Genomic DNA, 21137 nt, shown 5'->3' on the forward strand with positions numbered 1-21137 from the left:
CAACCCTAATAAAAACCATTAACCCGAGCTGAGCAGTCCACCCCATTTGGCGAGAGGTGCCTACGTGCCCAGCCCTGCAGCAGGCACCAGATTACACCAGCCGCAGGCAGCCTGTCACAAAGTTAAAGACTCTGTTGACAGTGATGCTGCAGATCAGTGCTGAAAGTAAAGTAGTTGCTGTTGGATCCGGGCCGACCGGCACATTACTGACGGGAGAAATGAGGGGGAGGGTTCCAGCCGCTTCTGACAGTTCTATGTATCAATAAGCACTGCTTCTGTGACTGCAGATTGACAGATCCATGCCCTACTACCCATCATGTATATAGAGAAGAGATCCCATAATCTAGTTAGAGATGAGAAAACGGGAATCCAGTGATAGACATTAGTACGGTAACTATATAACCCCATGTTACAAGGATGCCTTGCTCCTGTTGTAGGTTTTCATTCAACAACAAATCTACTACATTCTGGGAATTGCAGTCCTGGCTCGCATCATTTGAACTAGCAAAAAATCCCCCTATGCCACCCATATACTCCTATCTCTTTTGTACTGAATGGCGAATTCCGAATCTATGTATACTACCTCAACAATCTAATGTTCAACAATTGCATAGTGCTCTGATACCTCCGTGGGTCATATTTGCGCTATATAAAACTTTATAAATGAATATAAAAATGGAGTCCTCTAATTCCCTTAGGCATCAGAATTAACAGAAAAGTTATGTTACCCAGTAAAGGCCTTAAAACATACCAAGACCCACAAGAAGCAGCATAGAGAAAGTGGTATATCACCACACAGTAGTCTTCTTAGGGAAAAAAGCTAATATGACGACCCTGGTATAAAGAGGATTGGGTGCAGGCAAAGCCCTTCCCACACAAACACAGCTGCAGTGATGTATGTACTGCATGTCTCTTGTTATGTGCAATTTTTAATTTTAGGAACGCAGTATTTACATGCGAGTCAGGAATCACTAAAAGCAGCATTAGAATAAGTAAACTACAAAGACTGTTGCAGTTCACTTGTCCTTGATATACTAAATATATTTCTGAGCGCAGCACAGCTTTTTACGTATGCTGTGTACATTTCAGCTAAGAGCATGTTTTAACCTATTTCTGTGGAATGTAAAATTAATTTAAGAGAATTAATCAATGTGTACATATCAATGCAATATAGAATACTTCAGAGGGTTGCTTTCTTGTAATATGCAATGAAATTATGTCTGCATAGCACAGAAAAAGAGAATAACGTAACACAGTTAATGTCCTATCAATGAAAATTAAACAGGACAGACAGTCGTGTTTCTTGCAAAACGGAGATGTTATTCCTACTACAGCAGACTCTGTGGTAAGGTACACCTGGTAGGAATTAACCGTCTATGCAAGCTGAGCAAAGACTTGGTTGTAGAAGTAGACCCTCTTCTCGATTTTTTAGTAGAATAAATGACGCTCTGCACAGACTTCAGCCACTTAATTAGCACACAAACAAGTGACCTTTTCGACCCCGGGTACGATAGAGGGCAGGGCAGCACGGGTCAAATAAAGCACAGTCACTGTCAGCGCTTACAAACAATTTTTAAAGGGACACATGAGCTCTGGAAATGAGTGTACTGTCAAAGCTCTCAATTGCGTGGCCTGTCCTTTCAAATTACACAAACTGTAGTGCTGATTGCAGTGATCTCTTCCTCATCCCTCCCTAAGCCCGTGGCGGCACCGTCCCAAGCGCAGCCTCACCTGAGCAGTCTGCAGGAGTTGGAGCAGGCTCAGAGTCAGTCAACAGCGACATGATGACGGATTAAAATAATTAACTATATTTGAATAAAATACCTGAAACTGAAGCAGAGAGCGATCCGCGCTGCGGGCCAGCCTCATGAGGCTCTGCAGACACCAAGCTCTCTTCAGCAGCTGGGCCTGGTCCGGACTCGAGCGGCATTACTGGATGAGAGGCTACAGACTAGACACCAAATGGCTGTGTAGTGAGTGCGCTAACGTGGTACGTCACGTGGCTACGTATGGCAACGTAGGGGCGCGAGGCGCGTAGTGCGGCATGAGTGCGTAGCGCGGCATTAGAGCGCGAGCAGGCTGGGCGAAGGACATGCTATGCGCTCCTTGTATGTTACGACTTAATAAAGAGAGTAACGCTGATACCCGACTCCGAGAGTTATTGGGGGAAGAAAAGATACTTCATTACAGTGGCGACGAGGGTGGGATAACGACCCACGACCCCCACCACGCAGACTACGCGGAGAACGGCGGAACGGAGCGGAGTCTCTGAGGGAGCGAAGAAGGCCCGAGGGAACGCACAGTGACCACACCCCGACCGGGCACCACAAGGAGCGCGACGCAGCCAACAGCACGAGGAGCCGAGCACTGTGGGCGCACGGTGATCAAGAGGGCGGAGAACCGCCACGCACACCCGAAGCAGGAGACCAGCCACGGTCGAGGCGGGCAGGCAACCGCACTGGCTACCCCACCTGAACAGGAAAGGGCTGAAAGGAGCAGCCCTCCACCCTCACTCAACAAGGAGGAACGAGACAGTGCACCGGGGAGCCCGAGAAGCCTGGAAGGTACGCTGCCCACATCCAGGGGCGAAAAGATGGCCACACAAGCAGGTTATGCGATAGCGCCAGTCCAGTTCCTTCCCAGGCCAGGAGAGCCACTCATGAAATGGGAGGACTGGAAGGAGTACATAGATAATTTCATAGAAGTGCTGGAAGATGAAAGTGAGGAGAAGTTCAAACCGCCGAGAAAGAAGCGCATACTGCTGCTAAACCTAGGCCCAGAAGGCCTGAGGATCTACAAAAGCTTGGTACCTAAGAAGAGAGAGACGGAGGACGACGACGTGTATGCTCACGCAATGGAAGACCTGGAGGAACACTTTAAACCCTCAGTATGCGTCTCAGTGGACAGGTTTAACTTCCAACAAAGGAAACAACTACCCGGGGAAACAGTGGAAGAGTATGTGGCGGCGTTAAGGAAACTGGCGGCCCCATGCAAGTACGCAAACTGGGAAAGCGAATTCATAAAAGGCCAAGTGGTGATGCACACCACGTGCACGAACGTACAGGACAAGCTATGGGCTGCATGAGACACCTCGCTCAAGGACGTCCTAGTGATAGTCAAGAGAGCCGAACTGGCGCGAAGGTGTGCAGCGGCCACGAAGAAGGAGAACGCGCCCAGCGGGGTGGTGAACAAAGTGGACAACGAAGAAACTCACAAGGATCACCAGGCGCGGAAACAGCCAGATAAGGGCCCGAGCAGATGGCAAAACAGCCTAGGCCACGCCGGCAAACCAGCCGGAAGTAATAAACGACCTTGCTACAGGTGCGGCAGTTGGACGCACGAGGCGCACGACCGGAAGTGCCCTGCGCTTCGCGCCAAATGCATGTTTTGTGGAATCGTCGGCCATTACGAAAAAGTGTGCAGGAAGAAGGCCTCCAAAAACGTCAAGTCAAGTACGTGGACCAGGAAGCGGAGGAGCCAAACGAGGTGACCGAAGAGGAGGTGGTCACTGTCCTCTGCATTTACGATGAAATTCTGAGCGTGAACAACCAAGGCCGAGGCACCGACGGAAAGAGGACGATGAAGCCGATCATGGACATGAAGATAGGGGGTGTGGAAGTCCAAGTGGTGGCAGACACGGGGTCACCCTACACCATAATTCCAAGAAAAGTATGGGAGGAGAAGTTTGCTCCGCAACTGGGCCCCGGGCTGGATAAGCTGGACATACGCCCCGTCACGTATAACGGAGATCGAATCCCCATGGCCGGGTGCAGAAAACTGAACTTCGAATTCAGGGGCAGGGCGGCCAGGTGTAAACTATACGTTTCCGAGAAAGGCCCTTCGGTCCTGGGGTGGCTCGACCAAGGAGACCTGGGGATCAAACTGGACCCAGGTGGCAAGGAGCAGATATTGATGACGGAGCCGGAAGAAGAGATGGACACGAACAGGTGGATGAAGGGGTTCCCAACGGTCTTTGGCGGATCAGTAGGAAGGCTCGACAAATTCGCACACAAGATCATACTGAGAGAAGGAGCAGTGCCGGTGGCCCACAAGGTGAGGAACATTCCATTGGCAGTGAGGGAAGACGTGAAGGAGGAGCTACGGCAGCTAGAGAAGAGGGGAATCATCGAACCGATCACCTGTGCCGAATGGCTGGCGCCGTTGGTGGTGGTGAAGAAACCCAACGGCAAGGTCCGTCTATGCGTAGACCTGCGCGAGTTGAACAAAAATATTGTGGTAGAGAAGTTCCCCCTCCCCCGGATAGAAGAAATGCTGGCCAGCACAAGGGGCATTCAGTGGTACTCCACCATAGACTTAACATCGGCGTACCATCAGATCGCACTACACCCGGAGAGTCGCAGTTTGACATCATTCATAACTCCCTTCGGTTGCTATCGATTCCGCCGCATGCCGTTCGGGCTAGCCTCGGCGGCTGCGGTGTTCCAAAAACTAATGCACCAGTTGTTCCAGGACGTCCGGGGAGTCCAATACTTCCAAGATGACATATTGGTGATGGGTCGCGACAAAGCCGACCATGACAAGAAACTAGACGCGGTACTGAGTATCCTGGAAAGGAAGGGCCTCACGGCAGAGTGGGCTAAGTGCCGCATAGGAATGGAAAAGGTGACGTACTTGGGCCACGAGATAAGTGCACGAGGAGTGACCCCCAAGAGGGAAAATGTGAAGGCAATCTGCGACGCACCCTCACCGACCAACAAAGAAGAGGTCAGGTCGTTCCTGGGCATGGCAGAATATTATGGGAAGTTCATAGAACATTTCGCTTCGAAGACTCATCACATGAGGTTACTGACCAGAGAGAACAGTGAATTCCGGTGGTCAGAGGAAGCCCAGCAGGAATTTGAGGGCATAAAAAGAGAAGTAGCAGGGGCGATCCCTCTACAGGGGTTTGACCCCCAAGGCAGCACGATACTCACAACGGATGCCAGTGATAAAGGACTGGGCGCAGTTCTCATGCAGGATCGCGGCCAGGGGAGAGTGGAAACAATATGCTTTGCATCCCGCACCCTTAATGACACTGAAAAAAAGTACAGTGTGATCGAAAAAGAAATGTTAGCTGTGGTGTGGGCCATGTCCCGGTTTCGGCAGTTCCTGTGGGGCACCAGGTTCCGGTTGAGGACCGACCACAAGCCCTTGCTCAAGGTACTCACATCCAGCGGACACGCAGATGCAACGCCGAGGATCTCGAAAATGTCGCTCAAATTGATGGAATTCCGATATGATGTGGAGCACATCCCCGGGAATAAGAACAAGGTGGCGGACTACCTGAGCCGGGCGGCAGCTATGGAAACCGACGTAGACGGCGGTGAGACGGCGGAAGAGTGGGTTGCACTCACCGAAGATCTAGAATCGTCCATAAGCAAGCAAGAATGGAAGTTGGCCTACGAAGAGGACCCCGTCCTAGAAGAAGTGAAGGCACACATTGTACGGGGGTGGCCGGACAAAAGCAAGACGGGGCGAAGCCTCGTCCCCTACTTCGAAGTGAGAGAGGAACTATCTATGGATGACCAGGGTGTATTTGTTTACAGAGGGGAGAGAGTCATACCTCCGGAAAAAATGATCGCTCGATTAATGGACATGTTACACGAAGGCCACCTGGGTGCGGGGAAGTTGAAGCTAAGAGCCAAGCAGAATTATTGGTGGCCCGGAATGGACCTAAGGGCAGAAAGACACGTTCGAGAATGTCCAAGGTGCCAGGGCGCAGACAAGACACTGAAACCATTACGCCCTGCCCTGGGAAAAATAGATCCTCCACAAAATCCGTGGGAGGAACTATCCATAGACATACTAGGTCCGGTGCTAAACGCACAAGGAATACAGAAGTACATATGTGTAATGATGGATCGTTATTCCAAATGGCCGGAATTGAAGATCGAGGAAACCATGGACACGGAAATGATAGTGAGTTTCATGGCAGAGACATTCGTGAGAGAGGGCATCCCCAAGTGTGTCCTCAGCGACAATGGACCTCAGTTCCGGTCTGAGAAATGGTCTCAGTTCATGCAGAGAAACGGAATTGTGGCAAAACACACGTCCATATATCATCCTGCGGGCAATGGCTTGGTGGAGCGTTTTAATAGAGTGGTGATGGGCTCGATACAAGCGGCGATATCAGACAACAAAGACTGGGAAGCAGAGATCTGGCACATGGTGTGGGCGTACCGGATAACGCCCACGAACACTGGTTACAGTCCCTTCCAGATCCTTAGAGGCCGGGAGCCTTTCACTCAGGACAACAGAATATGGAAAGAAAGAGTAATTAAGAGTGAGTGGTCACCGGCAGTGGTGCAAGCCAACCTGGAGAGAGCACAAGCGGTGTACACTAAACATTATGATGCACGAAGGAATGTGAAGGACACAGCTTTGGAGAAAGGAGAATGGGTGAGAGTAAGGCTGGCCACATTGCAGAAAAAAGGGGAAAGTAAATACAGCAAGCCCCTGCAAGTAGTAGAAGTTAAGGGCAGGGCGGCCTTGCTAAGTGACGGCAATGTGTGGTCACAGGACCGCATGGCCAGGTGCAACAAAATACTCCGCTGGAGAGGCAACGGAAATGAAGGAGGAGAGAACAGCAATGATAACCCCTGTGAGTATGGGGGAGAGGATCTAGACATTGGCGAGAGAAGGCAAGAAGATCAAGAGGCGAGTGGGGAGCAGCAGACTGAAGAGGACAGAGATCAGAGAGAGACCAGCGCAGCTGCGCTAGGTGGTGGTCAAGGAGAAGCAGCAACAACCGCCCCATCCCCGGTAAGACTGACGAGAAGGGGCAGGGCGGTGGTCCCACCAGCGAGGTTCAGAGACTATGACATGAGCCAGGACTTGTACATATAGTTGTTGGAAAAAGGGGAGATATGTAGTGAGTGCGCTAACGTGGTACGTCACGTGGCTACGTGACGTATGGCAACGTAGGGGCGCGAGGCGCGTAGTACGGCATGAGTGCGTAGCGCGGCATTAGAGCGCGAGCAGGCTGGGCGAAGGACATGCTATGCGCTCCTTGTATGTTACGACTTAATAAAGAGAGTAACGCTGATACCCGACTCCGAGAGTTATTGGGGGAAGAAAAGATACTTCATTACAGGCTGCACAACAGATAGCGGTGCGAGCACCAGCGGCGGCCTCAATGAGCCGCAGCACCGCATGGGGTTGCAGGCGCACTGCTGTGCAGCACTGCTGGCAGTCTCCCCGCAGCGCCCGATGCTGTGATGATTCCGTGGTGTGGCCATGACCCAACCTGAGTGAGAGTCACTGTGGCGGTGAGGCCGTCGTCCATGCTGTGCCATCCCGCCTGTCCATTGCTGGTGCTATTAATGTATTGCCTTCCTGCTGTGCAGTGCACAGGCAGCAGTTCACTCAGTCTCATTCTATGCTGAGAGGGTTGCCACACGGACTGACAAGTCCAATCGAGTCCTCGGCCCCGCGCCTCTTCCACCTCACTTCCTTCTTGTTCCACTCAACATTAGGTCACAGCCGATCGGAATCGGACCATCCCCCACACACCGCCACAGCGTTTAACGCAACGACTGCTGGGCAGATTCTTTGTAACATTTGTAGCGAAGCACTGCGTCTTAAAGCAGATTTTTAACTGTTGACTAACTGTGCTTCTGCTGGGCACTGCTGCTCCGTGTGTGCTCTCGGACAGAGCCTCTCCAGAGAGGCGGAATGTGCAAGGTATGCAGCATCGAATTTGAACTATTTTACGGCATTCACCGGTAAGACCCATGTGAAGGGTAGACCCGGCCCTGAGAAATAAGTGCCGGTGCCAAGCACCGGAAAGCACCGGCACAAATTAAGCGTTGGAGCAAGGGTGTCTGCGTCTGTACTAGGCAGCACTCAGTGTGAAAGTGCACAGAGAGAGCAGGAATACGCCAGATCTAAGTAAATATGGCACATTCCTGCTCTCTCCATTTCACACAGCAAGTTGTCTCTCTGCGTTGTGTCATGCCAAATGTTAGTAAATCTGGGCTCAAGTATTCTGATAGCACACCCTATAAGATCATACAGCTCCTCATGTTCCATCACCTTATGACATGTACCACATCACACCACCAAAAACCCCACAACACAGTTGACAATACACCAACATTCCACAACAACATATATCACAATACTGAACTCCACAGCGTAAGAGACACCACATGCAGGACCACTCGCTACTATACTACACTGCATCACCTGACACCACACCTTATTATGCTAATCCACACCATAACGCTCCATTGGAAATTAAGGCCCCAATTGACAAAGGAAAACTGAGAGGAAAGACGAACTTTGTGAATACTGAAAGTATTAAAGTTAGACTTTCGGTCATTTACGAGTAGTAAATGCCCTTTGTGAATACAGAAAGACGGAAAGTTAGACTTTCGTCTCATTTTACCTTTCTGAATTGGGCCCTAAGAATTCTTACAACTACTAATATAAACCTTCCTGTGAGCTACATTTTTAGCACATACATGTGCACTTTTTGCTATCTAAGTTGTATGAGGTATGCATGTCTCACTTATTAAATGTTTTCGGTTGCGCTGTGCATAGCTGAGACTCGCATTGCAACATTTCCAAATATGCCATATTTTTACCCCTTGCAGATCCAGACATCGACCCCTCTTGGTACACCGGACGTGGTATTCGACCAGTAGGCCGTTTCGGCAGGAGGGGTCTCACTGAAGAGGGCATCAAGAGGCCCATTTACAGACGCGCTCCCCAAGCCTGCATTGCCCTGGAAGACAGCAGCGAGTCTTATCAAGAGGAATAGGAAGAAGCAGAATATTTAGTTTTCTTTTTTTTAAAATAAATTATTGTCACGATTTCCTTATTCATTTCCCTTCCTCCACCCCCAGCCCACTGAAGACTGATTTAATCAAATGTAACATTGTGCCTGTCAGTGATATTACCTACTATGCTGCATTCACATCTACTATATTTCTCTAGTAATTAAAAGAAGACATGATGGGATGAAATTCGCTTTCCAAATCCCTTAAAATGTGGAATTTCTTATCATCTTATCACCCCAGAAGGAATTTAAGAGCCCAGTCGAAAAACTGCAATTTTCATCATGGCACTTTTGCAGGGAAGGCGTGCACATCCAACCTATATCAGTTTCGAACGAGACCAGGTCCTCCTAAATGTGTTGAGGGTGGGGGTATTGTTAAACAAATGCATTAAGATATTTACAAGACTAAGCAGCTGTTCAATAGCGTAATGGTGGCCCCAACAACAGTAACCAAATGTATGTATATATGTATTTCAGAAATCATGTGAGATAACTTATTCTTTGAGAATTGTAAAGCTCACTCCTTTTTTTTTATTACAAAGCACTCTCGCAAATTCACACATTTTTCCTGAGTGGAGGGTGATGTGGAAGGTAGTTGTCCTCAATATATTGGCTCCTTTGCACAATGACTCCTTTGGCTTTGGTTCCATCGCGTCTCTGGTCCTCACCAGAGTTGGTGTGAACTTGTGATGTGGAGTGGCCCATATGTGCTCCCTTTTACTAGGTGCAATTTATATTTTTAGCCCGGTCCTTCTCCACTATGGCCATCATTGAGGAAGTTTGTTGTGTATGTCAGGAGTAGTCTTCCCCCTCCCCAACTCTATGGAACCCCCTACAGATGAGCGATATAGTATTCTGTCTTTTTTCCATAGCAGCCCCCACAGGTGATAGCGGCTACTTTTTGTTGGTACTCTCCAAGAGTTGAGGGTCGGTGTTGTCTCCATGCGCAGAATTCCTGAGCACCTGTCAAAAGGAGAGTGAGGCATATGATCTTCCCATAACCCTTTCATATCCTCATTGGTAAAAGAACTATTACAGAATACTCCCTTGAACGCTAGAGCACCTCTCAACAGGAATATATGCTACCCACTCCCACCCCCAAGAAAGAGTACAGAATCACTTGCTCCTTCCCCGCCCTCATTTCTTGGACCTCTTTTATCCCCTGACAGAACTTTTTTAGTGAGGCTTGCCTAGCCAGCCCTGATAGAAGAAGTCACCTTTCTAGTGCCTCCACTGGGACTCCAATCGGACACCTAGAATGGGCACATATAACTTATTACCTAGACACAACTGGTGAACAGAGAAGAGTGTTGGAAAAAAGGCACAGTCCTTAGGGATGAGCACAACAAACGTACCCTTATCATGGATGTATAACAAATAAAATGGCAAATCAAATGAAACTATGTTTATGACTGTTGTTGAAACAATGTGTGGGGTAATAGGGTTTGTTTTGTGAAGAACAGATGTAATTGTTGCTACTTTCAAAAAATTATAATTTTTGCCATGAAATGTCCTTAATGCATTTTCATTAAAGTAACATTTTTGTTTTTTACCTTGTTGTGGACATCCAGTTGATTTAGAAATTATTACAATAAGGGGGCAGCCACCTTTGATTTGGGTCTAAGACAAATGATTTAAGCACGTAAGGCTCAATTCATGAAAATGTAATGTACGGCTCCCTTAAGCTACACTAATGTCTGTTCTTTCAGTTTGAACTTTTGGGGTTATTCACTAATCTTCCCATCTCAAGCACAACTAATGAGTGTCTTAAGAAACAGGCCTAAGTGAATGGAATTCACTTTAAAAATTGCAACTGCTGGCTTATCCCTTAATTTATGTATTTTGTAAATAAGTGTAAAATTTAGGATTAGAAAATGCACACATTTTTAATTACCTTTTCAAATTTGTCTTCTGTGAAAATATGTCAAAAAACACTAAACTTGTATTCCAGATAAAAAAGTGTCAATGCAATCTTCCATTCCTCACCACAATCACTATTAACTACACATTAGATGAAATCTGCAGCAAGTAGTAGAAACAGAGAAAAGGATAAAAGAGAAAACTGAGACAATGGATGTCACTTCTCTTCCTCATCACTCTGCTGGGTGCTGAAGTCTGCAGGTTCAAATGGATATCTAACAAGCATTTACAATGCAATAGGTCTCGCGATGACATTGTTTTGAGCTATTGGCATTGAAAATGTTATTGTTTTTTTTTCTTTCTTCGTGAAGCATTAATCAAGTAATGGCGTTGTAAATGACAATGTTTTTTACCCCCTGTTAACCCCCATAAGCTCATCAACATTTGCCTGTCACTGTTTGCTGCGCACCCAACAAATCCAGACTGGACAGCTGTTTCTCCCAGTAAAGCTATTTCACGAAACTCGCTTAAAAAGCCATTAAGATTGTATTTCAAGTGCGCGTTTACTGTATATTTGGACCAGTGGCTCAGCTATCAATAGTGCAGAGTGGAGGGGGCAGTGAGGTGCGCACCTCATCCAAATAATAGCAAGTGTTTTGTTATTTTATATTTTCTACTGCCCAACAATGATTTCGGGACATTTTCTGTGCTTACGGTAGAACCCAGCTCTAATTAAGCACTGGTTGGTGAGAAGAAGGAAGATGAGGAGGGTTTGTGTTCAGGTGATGTCTGAGTGCACCATTATCTTTGTAAAGAGAAACGTCAGACATAAAAACGCACTCGGTGTCAATTTCTGTAAGAATCCAGCTCGAGCCAGTGAGCAGAGCCTCTTTCCGAAACCGAGGCACACGTCGCACGGTGACGGTGCAGAAAATGTAAAGTACACCTAACTGGAAGCTACCATGAGAACCCCACTTCCAGCAAGCACTGTACTGATCACTCTGTTACTGTTTCTAAACTATTCTAAAAAACACAAAAAAAGAATCCCCTGAAGAGCAGAACATACTCCCTTCTACACTACAAAGCACACTCCCTTTCAGACGTGAACAACCGCGTTAGATACACAGCAATAAAAAAAACTGCAAACGGAACGAAAGTGAAGGGAAACAAGGATTACCAAGGCCAGGAAGAGCACGAATGCCAACAAGCAGACACATCAGACATGTCGAGACAGGAGCAAGAAGCTCATTAGTAGAGTCGGAAGAAGAGGAAAAAGAAGAAAAAACGGAACGATTATATCTCATGACAGATGTCACCGCAGAGTCAGAAACGGAAGAGAAAAGTGAAGAAAAAGATGAAGCAAGAATATGCCCGATAGGAAAAAAGAAAATAAAGAAAACAGAGTCGGTGAACATAAAGGTGGGGCCACACGCAGTAGAATTTGTCCTGGACAGTGGTGCAACGTGTAACATTATGTGCGTCTCAGAATATGAAAGAATGAAGATACAGACGATTCTAAGACCATCTCGGGTCAAAGTATTTACGTGGGGGTCCAAAAGACCGGTGATAAACATGGGAAAGTTCAAAGAAGAACTGACATACAAGGATCAAAGGACAACCGAAGAAATACACATACTGAAAGGAGACATCCCGGCGCCATGCTTGCTGAGTAATGTCATGGCTCAAGTGATGGGTCTCATGGCTATGACATACAACATGTCAGAAAGGAAAAACATTCTGAGAGAATACCCCAAGTTACTACAAGGACTAGGGAAGCTCAAAGGATGACAAATTACGCTGCACATTGACGAGACAGTAAGGCCAATTGCACAACACCACAGAAGAGCGCCAATTCACCTGCAGCCACAGGTAGAAGAGGAGCTGGAAGCACTACTGAAACAGGACATAATAGAGCCAGCAGAAGGACCGACACCGTGGGTGTCACCCATCGTGGCTGTCACCCATCGTGGCTGTCCCAAAGAAAGACACGTCCAAAATAAGAATATGTGTAGACAAGAGGATACCGAACAAGGCTATTGAACGTGAACAACACATTTGGATGACATGATCAGCTGTCTCACAGGCACAAGGCGTTTTTCCAAATTGGACTTGTGCAAAGGATACCACCAACTAGAACTGGATCCTCAATCTAGGTACATCACAACATTTTCTTTTTTTTAAATTAAATTTGTACTTTATTACACCTTCAAATTGTGCACACAGCCTTCATCGTCTACAACCCGGAGGCCGGCAGCAACAGTAGTTCACACCCAGGTCATTAAGTAGAGGTCACACACAGAGCCACGACACCAACCACCCGAAGGCCTGTTGGCGCAACAGTAGGAGAAGAAGAAATGTGAGACAATATCGAGTTATTAATGCAATTGATGACTGACCACAATATAACAAAACAAAATCCGACCAGCAGCGTTGGTGATGTCACTCCATATCGCAGTTCTGTGTGCACAGGAAATACAGTCTGTATATACATAATAAGCCAACCACCTGATGACCGGAGGATAAAGTCCCCCTGGTAGGGGGAGATGAGAAGGTGTAGTAAACCACTAAAAACCCACCCACGAACAAGACCCCCACCCTGCAAACTAGCCAGACTACCTATACCCGTGACCACTCGCACACCCCCACCCATTACCACATCTACGGTCGAACTCAGGACCCATAGCTACTGACTCAAGGACCCAATGGAACGGAGCAAAGTACTAGAGGAACTATGCGAACCACCACCCAGAACAGCCGTCATAAGTATCCACCCAGCACACTGCACAGACAAGACGTAGGCGGGGTCCCCCACCCACCTTCGGGAAGGGAACATTCAACCATCATTCTCATCAGAGTCAACCATCGACACCCCACCTTCCTGCAGCTCATCCAGCACCTCCCCCTCAGAATCCGACTCACTGCCCCCTTGAGCGCTCTGGAATTCTTTAAATAACCCCCAGAAGTTCTTGGGGCGACTTTTCGGGGGAAGTAGTTCACTGTACACCTCCGACTGCGTACAACAGTAAAGCAAATCGGCCTCCCAGCGCTTCTTAGTAGGAACTGGCCCCCTCATCCAGCACAACGCAACCAAACGCTTGGCCGCCAGCAACGCTGCATCAGCAAGCCGCCTCAATGCCACCGGCAGCGGTTTAGAGAAACCCAGCAATGCCAGCGCCGGGCAGGGTAAAACCTCTGCGCCCAGGAAAGAGCTAAGTTCCGCGAAGACCTCTCCCCAAAACTTATGGATGCTAGGACAAGTCCAGGTCATATGGAGAAAGTCAGCCACAGGGAAATGGCAGCGCTCACACTCCGCTGAATCCCGCAGCCCATACCTATGTAGCCTATCCGGCGTGTAATATACCCGCTGCAGGTATTTAAAGTGAATTAGGCGGTGCCTACTGTTGAGTGAAATTTTCCGAGTGTTAGCGCAGCAATAACTAACAAGTAGGACAAGTGCACAACCTCCAGTTTTAGAAAAAAGTTTTTCTGATTTAGTGACTTATTTAAAATGAGTTTAAGGTTGCTCCCTTGGGTACGTTTTCCGTCCAGTGAAACGTAACATTAAATCATAGCTGTGTGTTTCCAAAAGGTATTTGGTCACAAAACCCAACAGGGGCACTCCTTGTAAGTGATCACAGTAAAGGCTTCTTGTTTTGACTTGTTGAATTTTATTCATTCAAAAGAAAAAAGTTCATTTGCTTCACTTAATTCTTGTTTCATTTCAGATATTTCGAAAGCATCATGAAATTATATGGGTTTTGAACATATTCCAACCTCCAATGCATTTCGAGCGGGTTGTCCGCTCTTCATCAGGGAGTGCATTCTAGAATAGATACAATGCAACCAATGAATTCAGGTTCAACACAAAGGTATACATATTATAGGTACATTAATGCAGTAATCGTCACTCAATAGTAAACGACACATCAGTGATGTGATGTGACTAGTGTGCTGGATTGACCTTATAACCCAAGTGAAAAACGTAAAAATGCTACAACTGATCAACTACTCACGTAATCAGATTGTAAAGATTGGGGTAGATCTGAAAAAAGTAATCGGAAAACGCGTGTCAGACAATTAGAGGGCTGACATTTAAACAGAGCTCGACTCGTGCTTCGAGAAAAGACCAAAGCGCTTCAAAAAGGCAGCGTAACGCTTTCAGGACTTCTTACCTGAATATAGATGAAAGACGCGCGTTCAGTGAATCGTCCGGTACACCGTGGGCGGTGATGTTAGTAGCGATCGGGTTGCCGATTTAAACGCGAGTGTTTGAGTAAATAGTAGACATAGTGAGACGGACTAGAGTAAACAGTCACGTGATCAAGAGCCAAAAGGTGGCGGCCATCTTAAGGTGGTAAAGTATCAGCATGTAGGGTTATAAAATTGAGTGCAATGTTACAAAGCTGTCAAATTATAAAATAACAAATAGTGAAAATCAAATTGAGGCATCACACGTTCAGAAGGTAAAGAGCAATATAAACAATATTATAAATAGCAAACAAATTCCGTCCGTTCATTTAAACCATTCGGTTTAAGAGCCTGTAAGTGATAAATCCAGTAATTCTCTCTGTGCAAAAGTTCTTTGTTGTTATCTTTTCCCTCAGTTTTTTCAACAATTTCCAGTATGAGGAACCTTAGTTGCGCAATGTTGTGTTTAAATTCAAGAAAGTGGGTAGCCACTGTGGATTTAGCATTTTTTGTCCTAATGTTAGATTTGGTAGGGTGTTAAAATATCGATAACAAAAATATAGCTGACATAAATATCGTTGCAAAAATATCGTTTACAAAAATATCGACACCCTATACTTAAACAGGTAAGTACATAAATATCGACTCCAAAATATCGTTGTAATTAATATAGATGTAAAAAATATCGACTTTTTAAAATAATTAAAATTACATTAAATAATAAATACATATAAGTACTATTAACAAAATACATTACATTACTTTTATTTTTTAACTATTTTAAAAAAATGTACTACACTTTTTAATTATAAACTTAATAAATGTGGACATATAAATTAATTTCACACATTACTTTATATAACAACAATAATACATATATATAATTAAAATACCCCTTTACCCAAAAACCCAAAACTGACCCTGAACCCTAAAAATACCCCTTTACCCAAAAACTGAAAACTGACCCTGAACCCTAAAAATACCCTTTTACCCAAAAACTGAAAACTGACCCTGAACCCAAAAAATACCCCTTTACCCAAAAACTAAAAACTGACCCTGAACCCTAAAAATACCCCTTTACCCAAAAACTAAAAACTGACCCTGAACCCTAAAAATACCCCTTTACCCAAAAACTGAAAACTGACCCTGAACCCTAAAAATACCCCTTTACCCAAAAACTGAAAACTGACCCTGAACCCTAAAAATACCCTTTTACTCAAAAACTGAAAACTGACCCTGAACCCAAAAAATACCCCTTTACCCAAAAACTAAAAACTGACCCTGAACCCAAAAAATACCCCTTTACCCAAAAACTGAAAACTGACCCTGAACCCTAAAAATACCCCTTTACCCAAAAACTGAAAACTGACCCTGAACCCTAAAAATACCCTTTTACCCAAAAACTGAAAACTGACCCTGAACCCAAAAAATACCCCTTTACCCAAAAACTAAAAACTGACCCTGAACCCTAAAAATACCCCTTTACCCAAAAACTGAAAACTGACCCTGAACCCTAAAAATACCCCTTTACCCAAAAACTGAAAACTGACCCTGAACCCTAAAAATACCCTTTTACCCAAAAACTGAAAACTGACCCTGAACCCAAAAAATACCCCTTTACCCAAAAACATTTTCACTAAAAAATCCTGTACACACACCTAAAAATAATTAAAAAATTAACATAATTAATTACATAATTATTATTCAATTAACTAATTGAAATTAATTAACTATTATTTATTACACTATTTATATTCATTTAAAACATTAATTAATGTATTATTTCATTATATTTAAATTACTTCCCACCCTACTCCCCTATAAACTCACAACCCGCTACGGAACTATTAATACTAAATTTAACTGAAAATACATTATTAAATAATAATATACTACTAAAAATACTACTTTGACTAAAAATAATCATTAAAAACACTACATTACTTATAATTATTTAAAAAACGATATTATTGTAAACTATGTTTTTGTAAACAATATTTATTACAACTATATTAATGTTAACGATATTACTTACCTGTCTGTCGATATTCTGGTCAGACGATATTTTTGTCATCGATATTTCTTCCTGTAGATATTTTTGCAGCGATATTTATGTTAGTCGATATTTTTACGACGATATTCCTGCTCTGTACCGTTAGATTTATGTTCATTGATGCGTAAACGAATTTTGCGTTCAGTTTTCCCTACATAGATTTTCCCGCAGGGACATTTTAGAAGGTAAATTACGTTGTTGGTTTCACAAGTGGCAGATACTCTTAGTTTGATTTCCTGACCCCGCATGGGGTGATGAATAACATTTCCACGAATGATGTTATGGCAGTTTTGACAGTTCAAGCAAGGCATTGTGCCTGTGTACGTCTTTTTTCTTGGTTCTTTTCTCTTTTTTCTAAAACTGGAGGTTGTGCACTTGTCCTACTTGTTAGTTGATTCTCTTTCCGCCCTCCCCACAAGTAGCACACCATGTCAACATTTGAGGAAATAACAAATACCACTGATCAAAGGGCAGAAACATTCGCCTTTAAAGAAGATGCAGCAACCAGAATTTATGCTTTGATTCAAGAGGATACCTCGGGGGCATCCACACACAGAACCAAAGAGCAAAGTATTAAACATCTCCTTTATTTATCCAAACGTGAAGTAAACCAACGGTTACATGCGAGCACACTGATTAAGTACCATCGGGCCTTAAGGATTCCCCGGGGATTACGTATCGCTTTGAAACCTTCATTGTGCAAAAATGCCAAATCATTTCAAGAGCGTTGGTACGCTATTCTGAATAAGTGTTCTCTGGACTTGATACTGTTAATTGTTGAGGAGTTATCCAACATTTTGGAAGAATTATCAAAGGAAATTCTTGAAGTTAGGGAGGAGTTAAGTAAAATGATGACAACAGATGACTGGTCAAAGATATTGGAAGATATTAACAACCAACTCTCCAAACACTCCCAAGAGGTCAATGAACGTAAGATACGTAAATTTAAACGAGACACTTTAGACTATAAATTGGGAGAAGTGTACACTTGGGCCGATGTTTATGCCCAGCGGCGCAGAAACCGTCCATATAATCAAACCACAGATACGTCATCTTCTGCTAGTGACAATAGTGAACATCAATCTCGAAGAACTCAACAAACAAGAACCACGATCAGCCATACCATTGCTAAACCCACTAATGGATCCACACCTTCGATGTCTGAAAAAAATGTACCTACCACCTCTGGGAATGCTTTTTTAGAGGTAGGCCAAGATGTAATAGAAGACCCAGGCGGGGAAAACACAAGAGAAAAGGAAAAGGAGAAGGAAAAGGAACACCCGAACACCAGAAGTATGAATGTTCCAAAGAAGGACAAGAAGAAAACAGTGAAGGAAACCTAGTTATAAACATATCTAACTACGAACCTGCTCCTCATGAATTAGCCATTCTACAAAAGGGTATCTCATATGTACCTACATCAGATAGTAATCTATTGGAATTGGAAATCGATCTATTTAAACTGATGAGAAAACTTCGTTTAAGGAATTTCTTTGACAATGTGATACAAACCCAAACATCTGATGAAACAGAGGAAGATGATGAACTCATGGGTTTAAAAAATCGTAGCACATACATTGCTCCCATAAGCCATAAGACTCTTGACCTATTCGAAAGCATGGTGAAAAAAGAACTCAATTCCTTAAAATTCAAACCAACCAACAGAAAAAACCTCACAAGAAGAGATTGGGATACCTTAAAAAGACTATCCAATAACCCTGAAATTACGTTTCAAAAAGCTGATAAAGGAGGAGGATTGGTTATTATCAATACTTCACATTACGAGAACAAAGTACTGGAACACATAATGGATCCTAATACTTATCTGAAACTTGAAAACAACCCCACCAAAGAATTCAGTTTGATATTGAAAAAAATTGTTGAAAAAGCTGTAGAGATGGGCACTATAAAAGAAAAAACAAAATCGTTTCTACTTGTCACTAATCCCAAAAGTCCGAACATATATATGTTACCCAAAGTTCATAAAAACCTCCACAGACCCCCCGTTTAGACCAATAGTCTCTACTTGTGGGAGTATTCACGAACATACTGGTCAATTCATTGACAAATACCTACAACCAAGTGTAAAAAAAATGAAATCTTTTACTAAAGACACGACTGACTTCATCCTTAAACTACAAAAAATTAAATGGTTAGAAGGAGAGGAAATCATCCTATGTACAGCTGATGTGTCATCACTCTATACTTCTATCCCCCACCAATTAGGTTTGGAAGCCATTGAACATACTCTGTTAAATAGCAACCTGGAACACAATATGCAAGTATTCATCATGGAACTGGTGAATTTTTCGTTGTACCATAGCTACTTTAAATGGAAGGAGGAGTGGTTCCTCCAGTTAAGCGGTACTTCCATGGGAAATTGTATGGCCCCTTTGTATGCGAATCTGGTAATGGAAAGATTTGAGGAAGATCACATCTTATCAAACTTGGAGTGGATGCCTCACATCCTAATGTATCAACGCTACATTGATGACATATTTATGTTGTGGAAAGGTAATGAGGAAAGTGCAAGACTGGCCATTGAAACGTGGAATTCATTTAATGAACACCTTCAATTCACTCACACAATTTCTGATACTCAAATTACTTTTCTTGATGTACTCATATAAAAAAAAAGTGATTGCTTGGAAACAGACATATTTAGAAAACCCACTGACAAAAACAGCATTCTCCACTACTCAAGTCATCACCAACACTCCTTAAAGAATAACTTACCCACATCTCAAATGTTGAGGATAAAAAGAATCGTATCTGATGAACATAAAGTTGAACAAAGAATTAAAGAAATGTCTGACAGATTCAGTAAAAGAGGATATCCTGCAACCGTCATTTCTAAATCGTCTCTAAAATGTCAACAAACCACACGGAATGAAACTCTAACTAAAAGCAAAGGAAAAGAAACCACCAGGATGGTGGTAGTTACGAAGTTCACAACGTCCAGTCAGACTTTTAAAAAAATTATCAATAAATACTGGCCAATGCTAATCATGGAACCTGACTTTAAAAACTCATTCACTGAACTCCCACTATTTGCTTACACTAGGAACAGAAATCTAGGAGAAATCATCAAGAGAAAAGAACCAAGAAAAAAGACGTACACAGGCACGATGCCTTGCTTGAACTGTCAAAACTGCCATAACATCATTCGTGGAAATGTTATTCATCACCCCATGCGGGGTCAGGAAATCAAACTAAGAGTATCTGCCACTTGTGAAACTAACAACGTAATTTACCTTCTAAAATGTCCCTGCGGGAAAATCTATGTAGGGAAAACTGTACGCAAAATTCGTTTACGCATCAATAAACATAAATCTAACATTAGGACAAAAAATGCTAAATCCACAGTGGCTACCCACTTTCTTGAATTTAAACACAACATTGCGCAACTAAGGTTCCTCATACTGGAAATTGTTGAAAAAACTGAGGGAAAAGATAACAACAAAGAACTTTTGCGCAGAGAGAATTACTGGATTTATCACTTACAGGCTCTTAAACCGAATGGTTTAAATGAACGGACTGAATTTGTTTGCTATTTATAATATTGTTTATATTGCTCTTTACCTTCTGAACGTGTGATGCCTCAATTTGATTTTCACTATTTGTTATTTTATAATTTGACAGATTTGTAACATTGCACTCAATTTTATAGCCCTACATGCTGATACTTTACCACCTTAAGATGGCCGCCACCTTTTGGCTCTTGATCACGTGACTGTTTACTCTAGTCCGTCTCACTATGTCTACTATTTACTCAAACACTCGCGTTTAAATCGGCAACCCGATCGCTACTAACATCACCGCCCACGGTGTACCGGACGATTCACTGAACGCGCGTCTTTCATCTATATTCAGGTAAGAAGTCCTGAAAGCGTTACGCTGCCTTTTTGAAGCGCTTTGGTCTTTTCTCGAAGCACGAGTCGAGCTCTGTTTAAATGTCAGCCCTCTAATTGTCTGACAAGCGTTTTCCGATTACTTTTTTCAGATCTACCCCAATCTTTACAATCTGATTACGTGAGTAGTTGATCAGTTGTAGCATTTTTACGTTTTTCACTTGGGTTATAAGGTCAATCCAGCACACTAGTCACATCACATCACTGATGTGTCGTTTACTATTGAGTGACGATTACTGCATTAATGTACCTATAATATGTATACCTTTGTGTTGAACCTGAATTCATTGGTTGCATTGTATCTATTCTAGAATGCACTCCCTGATGAAGAGCGGACAACCCG

General features: G+C 43.9%; 1 protein-coding gene and 1 long non-coding RNA gene across 2 annotated transcripts in view; one reads left to right on the plus strand and one right to left on the minus strand.

The window, feature by feature from the left end:
* PRLH (prolactin releasing hormone) overlaps positions 1-10332 on the plus strand; it is a 75983-nt gene extending 65651 nt beyond the window's left edge. The window contains exon 3 of the mRNA XM_086958719.1: positions 8598-10332. Coding sequence (XP_086814845.1) covers positions 8598-8764 — 167 coding nt within the window. The 3' untranslated portion in view covers positions 8765-10332. The remainder of the gene's footprint in view (positions 1-8597) is intronic.
* The window catches only part of LOC147731290 (uncharacterized), a 201067-nt gene that overhangs the window by 163883 nt on the left and 16047 nt on the right, over positions 1-21137 (minus strand). The window lies entirely within an intron of this gene.

The sequence above is a fragment of the Lissotriton vulgaris genome, chromosome 2_1 (genome assembly GCF_964263255.1).
Source record: "Lissotriton vulgaris chromosome 2_1, aLisVul1.2, whole genome shotgun sequence".
In the NCBI taxonomy this organism is placed as follows: domain Eukaryota; kingdom Metazoa; phylum Chordata; class Amphibia; order Caudata; family Salamandridae; genus Lissotriton; species Lissotriton vulgaris.